General features: G+C 39.0%; 1 protein-coding gene across 1 annotated transcript; it reads right to left on the reverse strand.

The window, feature by feature from the left end:
• Positions 1–1,254: 1,254 nt before the first annotated feature.
• LOC113725151 (trehalose-phosphate phosphatase A-like) lies at positions 1,255–7,190 on the reverse strand. Its single transcript, XM_027248146.2, has 14 exons — positions 6,789–7,190; positions 6,518–6,577; positions 4,254–4,300; positions 3,660–4,172; positions 3,412–3,552; positions 3,240–3,311; positions 2,999–3,121; positions 2,823–2,879; positions 2,633–2,734; positions 2,468–2,545; positions 2,314–2,383; positions 2,131–2,201; positions 1,938–2,030; positions 1,255–1,702 (listed from the first exon to the last, which is right to left on the reverse strand). Exons 4-14 carry the CDS (start codon positions 3,951–3,953, stop codon positions 1,649–1,651), a joined length of 1,155 nt encoding a protein of 384 aa, XP_027103947.2. The 5' UTR covers positions 3,954–4,172; positions 4,254–4,300; positions 6,518–6,577; positions 6,789–7,190; the 3' UTR covers positions 1,255–1,648.
• Positions 7,191–12,409: the final 5,219 nt, after the last annotated feature.

Raw genomic sequence — 12,409 nt, forward strand, 5'->3', positions numbered from 1 at the left:
TTCAAGCCAGTTCTAGTTTCAAGAGAAGTTTAATTCGTAACATCATGTTTGATACATCCAACCATATTCTGAGTTAGCTCGAAAACCACGGGTTTCTCCATTTCAGTACCGACATATTTACAGCAAAACGCCATAATCTGTATGCTACTAATATCTACTAATCAGCAATAGCGAAAACACATGGCCCATTTACACAATATATAATTGTATGATTTTTTTTTTTGGTCTGATTACCCTCCCATCCTCCTCCGCATCCTTTCTATGTTCGATTATTAGATTTAAGATTGGATCTATATTCTTTTTTCTTTCAATTGTTAAGTACATGATTCGGCCCTAAATTTGATGATGAAAAAGAAAAGCCCCCTCCTGACTATAGAACCGACCCAATGATCAAATAGTATGAACTAGTTACAATTGGGTGTGCCTTTTAAGATTTTTTTTGTTTAGATTTTCTTTTTCGTTGAAACTCAGGGCTTGTACAAAGCCCAATCCAGACAGGACCAGGCCTTTTCCAGTTAAGCCCTTTATTGTAAACGAGTTCGACGAACCTTTCCTTTGGGAACCAGTTGAGGTACACTTTTTTGATCCTATTAAGGTAGATCCTTCGTACTCTCTTTATGCCAGCATAAATTGCTACATTAGTTTTTTTGTACTCTCTTAATGCCAGCATAAATTTCTATATTATGAGTTCGACGAACCTTTCTACTTTGTTTGGAAAGCTATTTTTCCCTAAAAAATTTTTAAATTTTCTATCAACGCATTTTTTAATCATTTTTTACTTTACATATATCAAATTATTGGAGTTGTCTCAATGATTTGAGAAGGGCTTAATGCACCGTGAAATTGTAGTTGGAGAATGAAATTGGACAATTTTAGAGTCCTTGAAAGCAAATCTAGTTATGCAATGTCTAGTTTAGAGATAGTTTAGTTCCTTCTTACATGCAATTTTAAAAACCCAATTGGGGGATAGTGGATCCCCTTCCCACTAAATATAAGAGTAGTTTGAGAGGGGAAAAAAAGAAAAAAGGCAAATCCAATACACCTGTCATGCTAATACCAAGTTCTTTTTTTTTTTTTTTTTTTCTAAACTTACTCTTATTCTACACTAAGGGGAAAAAGTGGATCCAAATAGATCAATGGAAAATCCGAAGGGGGCTGAATCGCACCGGATTAGATGAATTCCTCTGCATCCGCTAATGAAATTCCAAAAAATCCTGGATAAGATTACTGCTCATAGTTCTTCACTATTGACAGTACAGGAAACACGGAAGATACATTTATTTAATTAAAGAAATGATTGACATCCGTCCAAATAAATCAAACAAACAAATGTTGCTACATTCTCCCTTGGGGAGAACCAACAACGGATACTATGTATTGTAATGAAAGAATGCAAATCATGAATATCATCACGCTTGTGAATGAGGGCATCCCAGGCACCGCAAGTATGATATACTGTGAAAGAGAGAATTTACAGGGAAAGCCATAAGCAGGAACAATTAATTAACCCCTGTTCCATGCTCAAAAGCTGAATCAGGCACCTCTGCTCCTAAGCCCATCGGTTATTCTTACATAACTAATCTAAAACTGAAACCTTCCTAATGGTATGCGTATTATCGATAGATTCTCTTCTTGTACTCGAATGCAGTTAAAGTGCAGTTGACTTCTTCCAGCTCACCAAGCACTTGAGGAACTCCATGACCTACAAAGATAAACTAGATCTCATTCTCATGTAGCTGGTAATAACACACTGAAACAGATCAAAGAATCAGATAAGCAACCAATTCTTAAAATAAGGTTCTGCCCTTGAAGCGCTGAGTTTCTTACGCTACTAATTATCATACAAGCATTGTTTCTATCCTTATAAAAGAAAAAGGAAGTAACTCATCTCATGGCACCTAGTGTGAAGATATAAGAAGCACTAAACTAATTTTTACCTCTGATGGATCCCTGAGGGAGTAGGAAGCATTGCTTTCCTTTGGGACAGAAGATACCAAGATGCCATAACCGCGACTGCCCTTTTTTAAAACCTGACGAAAATTTCATTTGCAAGATTGTCATATATCTGAATACCCAAGCAACAGGCACTAGTCACATTTTAATGGTGTTTCTTAAATTGCCAGGCTTTACCTTGAAGGCATCTTCATCAGTACGGTCATCTCCAATGTATATGGGTAACACATTATCACAGTGGCTCAACCCTACAATTATCTCAGCATCAGGTCTACTGCTTTTTAAAAATCTGACAGGTAAGAGAATGAAATATGCACGCAGCAAAACTGTGCTCTTTTAAGGAGCAAACCTCACACTCACCAAGCGATTCAAGTAAGAACTCAACGGCTTTCCCCTTGTCCCAATTAAGCACGGGACGGACTTCTAAAACCTAGAAAAGAGACAACATGACAGCCATTTTAGAAGAGCACAAGCCAAGGAAAGGCAGTTGCATGAACTCTGGTAGATATCATACCTTCCGACCGTGTGTCAATCGCAGACGAGGGTAGTGCTTCAAAATTTCTCCGACAGACTCTGCAATTATTGTCCAACTCTATACACATTTCCATAAGACAAAAGGTTTCCATCAGCCAAAGAACAGAAAATTAAGAGTTTCAAGCTGAGAAAGCACACAGCATACCTTCTCTTCGACATTGCGATAGTGTACAGATACACAGAATTTGTTGTTCTCAACTTTTGTTCCCACAATGTCTTTTGTGATCTCAACCAAAGATCTAAAGACCTGCTTGCACGTAAAATGAATGCTTTTGTCATACTGCAGAAAAGAGTCCAATTATGCACCAAAGCGGGTTTATATAAAATTTACCAACCTCATCAATCATGGGTTGGAATTCACTAGCAGGCTGGAACAAATTAACATCCTTGCACTACAATAGCCAGAGAATAGATTTGCACATTATATCAGAAGTTATCAATCCCAGAACAAACTGCAGCTCATAGCGTCACATGGTTCAACAAGAATTGATCGGTCTTGCAGGACCATTACCTGCTTGTCAATGGACATGTTACATTTTGTCTGGTCTTTGGAATTTGGTTGAGCAGGACCCATAATGTCCATCCCGTGACTTCCAGCATAGTAAAGTTCAGTTAGTCCCACAAACTCAGATACCTGAAGAAAAACAGCAGGAGATGATTGGTGAGAAGTTGAATCTTTGGAATCTAAAGAATAACAAGTAATTTCAATGATAAGAGAATGTGCATAATAAAAATTTGTGGACGTTGGATACCTTGTCACGACTTCTCCCACTTATTATTGCTGTTGGGAAACACTTAGCTGCATTTCTTACAGCAGCACGCATCTGGAGAAAAGCATCAAGTATTATAAAAATCTCGAGAGGATGCTAACAGATATTACTGAAAGAAATTATTCAATGTATGGGAAGAATGATTAATACTCACCGAACATGACATGACGGCATGGTCAGGGTTGTCAACTATTGGGGATAGAGTCCCATCATAATCCAGAAAAAGTGCTACTCTTTTGTTCTTTGCACAGTTAATTAATTGCTCAAAAGATGCAATTGCTGATGGATACTTGAGCTGCAAAACTAGCAAATTTTAGCATATCCTGTCTATGTAGGACAAAAGTTTGCTGTTGAAGGAAAATATGGTTGCATTACTGCATCGAAAAGAGGATTAGAAATTACCATCCAAGTACGATAAGCATTATCACTATCATTTGATGATTGCCCAGTGCTGGAATCTTTATTTACTTTGTTATGGGTGGGAGATGATGACTTCATCGCATCCAACCAAGAACTAGATCGAACATCATCCAGTATCCCAGGCTTCCTCCTTGGAATTGTGAGGAAGAGTGCTGGAGAGAAAGCTGTACCAGTGTGGGAGTACGGCAGGAGGCCAGAATGGATTCCCAACATTGACTCATTGATAAGAGCAGGATCAGCAAGTACGGGGGATGTATGACTTGATTTGAGGTCCATTGTTTCCAAATGTATCAGTAAAAAGGAAAAGGCTTTGGGGTGAAAAAAACTAAAAAATCACGCTTTTGGATCTGGGGCAGACTCCAAGCAGTATTCCCCAACTATAGAAACCTTCAAGTTCTTTCAACCAACCCTTTTATCAATGAAAAACCACCTCTTCAGAGTTTTTTTGTCACTACTGGTGGGATTATAGTCCATCAAGCAGAATACTCCTGAAGACTGAAAATTATGAATAAGTGTAAGTACACTGACAAAAGGCTAGAATATTAACTGCTTGCCAAATCAAAAGCTTACTCATACATCATTTCTTCTGCAACAGCCAATTTCAACCAGCAACCAGATTACAGCTGCAAAAATGTGGGAGAAGATATATTGTAAGCTCTATTGGCAAATGTCACAAAAAAGTCCTCCGTAGTGAAGGATGGTACCACAGGCCATTGGAATAAATAGTAGATATCAAAACAGCTGACAGAATTGTTGCCAAACACATTAATACAGAACCATAACAGAAACCTTGAATGGCAAGAAATGAAATGGAACGTTCTGTGCAAAAACATTCAAACGAAGCACAAAGAACTCAAATTATCCCTTAAAAAATATGTTACAGGCAAAAGTACCTAAAAAGGCCCCCAGAGTCTAAGCATATTTTTTGCAGTTACAAACTCTTTGAATTACGACCTTGTTCAAGTGACAGACCAGGTTTAATTGTGAATTTAAGCGGATTAATTGAAATGTTTTGGCTTGAGGTAACTAAAAAGCATTGACTTTTGAAAACCAACGAATCAACATTATGAATTTTTGTCTACCTAAGATCACGGACAGAAGAACTTGTTACCAGCTATAGAATTCAATGAACCAACTGGCACAGGAGTTTAAAACCTCATATATAACATATAAAGGCAGGCAGCTGCTGCAGAAGGAATGTTATCACCTAATCCTGGTCCCTGTTGATCATGGGCCAGCAATGGAGAACTAGGTAGGGACCCACGTTTAGGAATAGAGAACCTAAGATGTGGAGAAAGAAAAACTGAAGCACATTGAACCATACAAGGTCACAATCCACAAATATGACAATGTTGAACGGCTTAAGAAACACAGTTGATGGCACCATATATTCGCTTCCTTGTGCTAATGACAAACTCGCTACTAGAAAGTCAGGAAAATAAATAAATTAAACACGTAAATACGTTGTGGTGGAGAAAAACAAATTAATGTTGAAAACATTCATCATGTTTATATTGAAGAGCAGGACAGACATGTATTCTTTGTTCGAATATATCATTGAGAATCAATATAGAGAGCTGGAGTCATAAAAGTGGTACAGCATCCTGATGTTACTATCATGGGCAAATCTATAAGCTTTTCTCTAAGACCAGAGGATGAGGCGGAAACAGGAGCATATGCAACCACATCTTGTGGTCCAACAAAGAAGTATGGGTTGCATTAAACATTGGACCCAGAACATTAAATTTTAGAAATGCCAAAAACCGGTGATATAGAAAAGAGCTAATTAAATTTAGATATCCCATACAGTTGTTGCTATCACACAGTCCAACGTGACTGGTATTGCAAATGTTTAGATAACTGGCTAGAATTCAAACTTCAGCTAGTTCTCCTGTGATCCCGTAATTGTGGTCTTCCTTGAACCAGTAAAAACAGGGCATTTTACATAGTAACGGGGGATGAATTATCAGGTTTCCAAATAAAATTTTTTCTTTCAGCTTGATTTTTTTTTTGGTAGTTCAGAAGGATGAAATCGATTAAGGAATGCATTGACAAATTATTGTCGCTTTCACGTCATTGTAGAGTGATGCAGCCGACAATCAAAAAACGAGTAAGGTTTAAAATTGAACTGAAAGTGTTGTTGCCACCTATCACATCAGCTTATTCATACACAGCTCTAAGAAAGACATTTTTAGGCAAAAAAAAAACATGTTCATCATATCTGTCTTGCTGTTAGGAGGAAAAACCGAAATAACTGAATCCCATCAACTATTGAACCAACAACATAAACCTACTATATATGTGTATGTGTGTGCTTGTGTATACACGCGCGCGCGCGCGCGCACACACACACAAAATACACACGCACGCACAAGAAAAAAAAAACATGCGCAAGAAATATTGGCCAAGACCCGTGCTTTTCATCTGAATGCTAAATCATTAAACCTTCTCTTCCCCTACCGGAAATGAAAAACAAAATAACGAAATTCGTGATTTATAATCCAATACTTTGCCAAAGACCTCCATCTTCTCATTCTTCGGCGCATTAGGTGAAATAAAAGGAAAATCTTTATGATTCTTGATAACAGAAAAGCAGCACAGGCTGTTTCTAAAGAAGAGCTGGTTTTAACCTAAAGAAAGCCACCAAAAATTGCCCAAGATAAAAAGAAAAAAAATCGTACAATACCAGATATTAAAAATCCAAATTATGGTCAATAGTTAGTTAGTAATGGATTCCTTTTTCCTATCAACAAATGAAACAATTTTCAGAGCCAAAAGAAACTATGTATACACCCACCCGCGCATACAGGTACACGTGCAAAAATGCGGAAGCTACCTACCTGATTAGGAACTAGCAGGAATCCGCGAGTGCGAAGAAGACTCTTGAAGAAAAGAAATATCTGCAACAACAAGATCTCAGAACCTCAGCAAATGCCAATGAAAAGCAAGCGTCGACGACAGCAATTCGACGCCATAGAAAGTCGCAGTACAAACCAGAGAAGGAAAGATCAATAGCTCAAAAAACAATATCACAAATTCACAATAAATTATACAAATGGGAGGGGAAAAAAAGGCAGAGGTAAAGAAGACGTTGATGACGTCACATTTTACCTTTGCAGACCAAAAAAAACTGCTGATATTGCAGAAAACAACGACGGCGACTATTCAATTTCAAAATTCTGGATGTACATAAATGTATCTATTACGAATTCTGTCAATGCATCTATACACGTATCGAACCCAGAATATACCGGTATAGGAATTGCAAAATCCTGGAGATGGAGATGATGAATAATCGAGGGAGGTCCAGAAGGAGGAGGAGGAGGAGGAGGAAGGAGAGAGAGAGAGAGAGAGAGAGAGAGAGAGAGAGGAGAAAGAAGAGAAAATAGGAGGCTTGGAAATGAGGAGTATTTATAGGCTGCTTAAATGTAGAGACGTGCCATAGAAGGCAAAAAAGAAAAAAAGAAAATTTAAATTCAGGGCCCAATCTATTAAATGAGGATTAATTGACGGACGCGATTTGTGGGGGAGAGAACAGAGCCGAACAGAGGAAAAAGGTTTCTTTCTTTGAGTATCTTCTTCTTGGGGAGTTTCCGTTTTAAGTTGAAACCAGAAACAGGCTTCTTTGCTTCTTCTTCTTTTTTTGTTTTTTTTACTATTTCTTCACCAAATCTTTGAATTCTGGAGTTCTTACTAACTATTACGCCACAAACGCGATTTGACAACGTTTATAGCACGCGTCGTGGAATATTCGGCAACCGGGAGGAAAGAAGTTATTTCCGCAAAGTTTTTATGGTAGTTTCTATTTCTACTTTTGACCGGCGGGTTTGCAAATTCTGGAACTTTTGACATTCTATTTTTCAACATTAAACTTATATTACCATTTCAAGCTTCATAAATCTTTGTTAATTCACCCCTTGCGTTGAAATTCTATATTATATGTAAAGTCGCAAGAACATTAAACTGGAGACTTTGAAAGTTGCCACATATGAAATTGCAATTCTTGCGCCTTAAAGAATCTCATAATTGAAATTCGCCCCCCTAATCATCCATGTTTAAAAAAAAAAAAAACACACTTGGTAAAAGAAACGACAATTTCTTCTACGTCAGCTCCCACAAGTAGTAATCAACCACCTAAGGAAGGTAAATGTACTTGACTCGCATTTTGATGACTAAATGTACGACTAATTCAATTTGCGTGATGTATCCCTTGTGAGCACAATAACTTGTTTTAGTTGATTGAGAAACAATGGGGTGTGTTTGGATATAGCATTATTTAAAATATTTCAGCTAGTCTCAACTAGGGCTGTAACCAAACCGAACTCTTCGTGAGTAAAAGTTTGACTCGAACTCGATCAAACCGAGTTTGAGTCGAGTTTGCGCAACTCGATAAGGCTATCGAGTCGAGTTCGAGCATCCAGAAGCGATGCTCGAAAACTCGACGAGCCTTATCGAGCATTTTAATTTTAATTATTTAATATATTATTATTATAAAATTACCCTCATACCCTAAAGAATTATCGAATTTACGAAATGTTTCAAGTCATATAAAAATTTTAAAAGGGCAATAATGTCTTTTCGTTCAAAATTTATCAACAAAATGAAATTTATAAATCGAGCTCGATAAGCCTCGCATGGACTCGAGCCCATGCGAGTCGAACTCGAGTACTGCGAGCAAGTTTCGAGCTCCAATAATACTACTCGTTTGAGGTTGAGCACCTTATCTGTATGTCGAGTCGAGCTCGAGTGTGGCGATACTCGAGCTCGACTCGACCCGATTACAACCCTAGTCTCAACTCCAGAATTCAGAGATTTAACTTGATGATGCAAGTTAGGCACAGCGTTTGCTGAAGAAATTCTTTAGCTTAAGGGTTACGGTTGAAATTTTCAAAAACTGTTCCAAGAAAAATAAATAAAACAAGCCTTTTGATTCCACGATTGTCTCGCATGAATCTACATTCAGCGCGTCACCATTGTTAGAAGTATCCTGAGACAATTGATAGTCATGTTGATGACAGACATGTATCTGGATAGTTAATATAATTAAGATTAGTTTGTGTCTGTGGGAAGGTAAACATGAAAGCACATAAAGTAACAACAAAATGTTTATATCAAACGACGCACGCTCGACAAGTGATAAAAAAAAAATCATCCGTTCAACTATTGAACACAAAAAAATTTAGTAGTTGTAAATTAAAATAGATATTACAAAAAAAAAAATCAAACAATTATTTATGTGTAAGTGATTATATTTACAATGGAGTATTTCATTGGGTGGTGTTAGTAATTAAATTGAAGTAGGTTAGCGGTGAGAAAAGTAATTTGAAGGGTAAAAAAAGAAATCGTAAAAGGAAAGGTTTACACAAAATCATCAACTCCCGCTTGCTTACTGTAGAGATATTTCTGTTTTAACAACAAAAACTGCCAAACTGGAAAATAGACAAGGTCCACCGCCAGACCACACGAAAATCTTGACAAAAGTAAAAAGGACACGTGGAAGTAGGACTTTTGAAAGGCCCATGCGCGTGAGGACACCTGTGGTTGTGTAAAGCTGACGTGGCCACGTTGTGGTGCGGGTCCCGGCGGATGAGAAAAAGTTCGGACGAATCTCAGTGGTGAAGTCGTTTTCCCGTGACAGCTGGCTGGGCGCCGTCGGTGACGGTCAAGACTCGACAGTCGACGTTGCAGAAACTGGTGAGACGGGAGACAAAGCGAAGGAGAGACTAGGAGCCGGAGGAGGAGAATCACGAACGGAGATAGATATTACATATTAGTAGTAGAGACGAGAGAGTAGAGACTGACCGGGGACCGCCGCAGTAACAGCCAGCCACGCACCTCGGAGCCATCGGGCCATGCCGGGACTGGGGGCCCACTCATAGAAGTCTGCAACCACGGACACCCATTTGCAGTAACAGGGACACTTTGGTAGGAGTAGGACCCACGTCCAAGGAGTAGGCCCCATAAATAAATAAATAAAAGCCGTACTACTGGTCAGAGAAATTCCACGTGGCACGAGATGGGCCCCAGACTGTCAGTGCTAAAGATCTTTGGTGTCACGCCCGTGCGGCTCAGATTGAGGAAACGACGAGCCCTCCTATATCCTATCTGGCAGGATCCAGCGCTGCGGCCGCGTATTTTGTCCGGTCAAAGTAGGCTCGCAAATGCCGAACCGGTCTTGGCCCTCTCTGGAGGGCAGCTGAGACCACAGATTTGGTCTGAGATTTGTCCTTTGTCAATTGGAGGCCAGAGATTTGGTCTGAGATTTGTCCTTTTATCAATCTGGAGGCCATTTCTAGCTCCCAATGCTGTAGCTGTTGATTAATTTTCGAATTGACTTTTTAACCATTAGCATTCCCCGATGCAGAGTCAAAACTTTGGGGGTCTTTCCACCGCATGGACGTAGGTTCCTGAAGTTGCTCCGGCCATGTCTCATTTCCCCTTTACTTTGTTGTGAGTTACAATAAGCTGTAGAATTACATTTGACATTTGACATTTGACATTTGTGTTGAGGGAGGGACAATTACCAAGTTACTATAGATTTTTTAAAATTAAGAAATTACGAGTAGAATTTATAAAAAAGCACAAAAGAGAGAGAGGGATTAGAATTCAAAATCTCTAAATCGTCCGGGAACTCATCAGCAACAAAGGTCAAAGGTTGGGGGTGTTAAGTTAGAATTGTTTGTGGTTCAGGTCTGATCAGCAACAAACGACGCGTGCATGGGTCTCCTGGAGAGATGCAACCGATCAGAGCAGCAAAGATGATCCGAGAAAATGACACTTTTCTAAATGCATGTACAGAGAGTTCATCAAGTTGGATTCGAAGGGTCAAAAAGTTTCTGGAATGCGGAGAGAAATTGGGCAGAAGACGTGAACTTGAAGACATTTCACTTGGAATTTCCTTGGAAGACAGTTCAATTGGACAAAATTTCCATACCTTTCACTTGGAAAAAGAGCAGAGAGAAAGAAGGGTTGAGGAGCATTGAGGGATTACCAGTACATGGGAATCCAAGTCAGAATGCCGTGGTGATCACTCACTCAGGAGTCAGAACTCAGAAGTAGGGAATCAACTCTCTCTCTCTCTCTCTCTCTCTCTCTCTCTCTCTCTCTCTCTCTCTCTCTCTCTCTCTCTCTTTTTTTAGTATTTCCTCTCTTTTGGGATCTCAGCGCCACTTTTTCAATAGCAATTCAGTATCACTTGTATCCTATTTATTTAATTTATCATATATTATTTATTTAAATTTTTTCTATCATTACGTGATAAGTGAGATTGACACTGAATTTAACACCGAGTAGTGGTACAGAGGATCCCAACTGCTTTGGGAACCCCTCTTTCCAAAAAATTAAAAAAACAAAAACAAAAAAGCCACTTCAACTGCATAGAAAAATGAAATGCTGGTATTAAACATGATGATGACCTAATAAAGGGCAGCGAGAAGTCAACTATGCCTAACTCTAAAGCTAGGGGGTCACAATCTTCTACTCTGCAATATTTCTGTCCTTTTTTTTTTTTTTTTGGCTTTTGAACGAATCAAAACCATTAATTTTTCTCGTCTTCAATTGCCGTTGTACTCCAACCAACCGATTATTGAAATCACGCTACCATAAAAAATTCACAATGCCTTGCAAGAGTCCTTTTACTTTTTGTTTAAAGATTCATTTGGGAGAAAGGTTGTTCAGCAAGGAACATAATGCTGCAAATTGCGAAATTAGATACTTGGACGCATTTATCTTCCAAAACAAAAACGCTTTTGGAACGATTATATTAGTGGCTGCTAGCCGTCGAAGAAACAAAAAAAGAAAAAAAAGAAAAAGGACTTTCTGTAAAAGATGATGGGTCTAGATACCCGTCCCGTCAATAAATGCCGCAATTTTCAGAATTGTAAACACGTGAAGCTTCTGTAGTCGGAAACCATTATTTTTAATTGGGCGTTGGAAGTTGGAGGAAGACCAAAACATTGATTGATACGGGAAAATGCATTTCCACGCAACCCCCGCCAACTCTAATCCTCTTCCTTGGTAGTTGACTCCGGCTAATTTGCGCCAAAGTAATCAATCCATCATCAAGGAAGGCGGAAACCTTAATCATATGTTGTTGGCGTCGAAAGATCCCCGATGAAGTGCATTTTCCTAGTCTCCAACGCTGGGACCATGGCTCGAAGTCTCGGCGAGATCGAGATGACTCGGTCGAGTCGTCACCGTCTCGGTCCCTATCGATATGATATCGTGACGAAACGATACCGAGATACTTGACTCGTCGAGAAATCAGTCGAGACGTCACTGCGACGGATTGACTCGGCCGAGTCACATCGAGTTATCCCGAGTTAAGACAAGAAATCGGCCGAGTTACACCGTGACGGATTGACTCGACCATTTCTTTTGCTATTTTTTTATTATTTTTATTTAGTATACTTTTTTTATATTATTAACAATTTTTAGAATATTAAATACTTTAAAATTTGCGTCTCACCGAGACCGCGATCAATTTGTCGAGACTGATGTAGAACGTTTCGGACCGTGACCGTGAACCATGGCTGGGACACGATTCGGTCCCCGGTAAAAGGTTCTCTGAACATTATGGGACATGATTTTCTTAATTGTGTTAAAAACAAATCACACTCATCAAGCAAGCAGGCAAGCCATTCTGGCTGCTTCTAGTATTAATGAATTAGCACCAACGCTTCAACTTCTTGTGCCGCTTCAAAGCATTCGACAGACAAGAAAAATAACAATAA

The sequence above is a fragment of the Coffea arabica genome, chromosome 2c, assembly GCF_036785885.1.
Source record: "Coffea arabica cultivar ET-39 chromosome 2c, Coffea Arabica ET-39 HiFi, whole genome shotgun sequence".
Classification (NCBI taxonomy): Eukaryota; Viridiplantae; Streptophyta; class Magnoliopsida; order Gentianales; family Rubiaceae; genus Coffea; species Coffea arabica.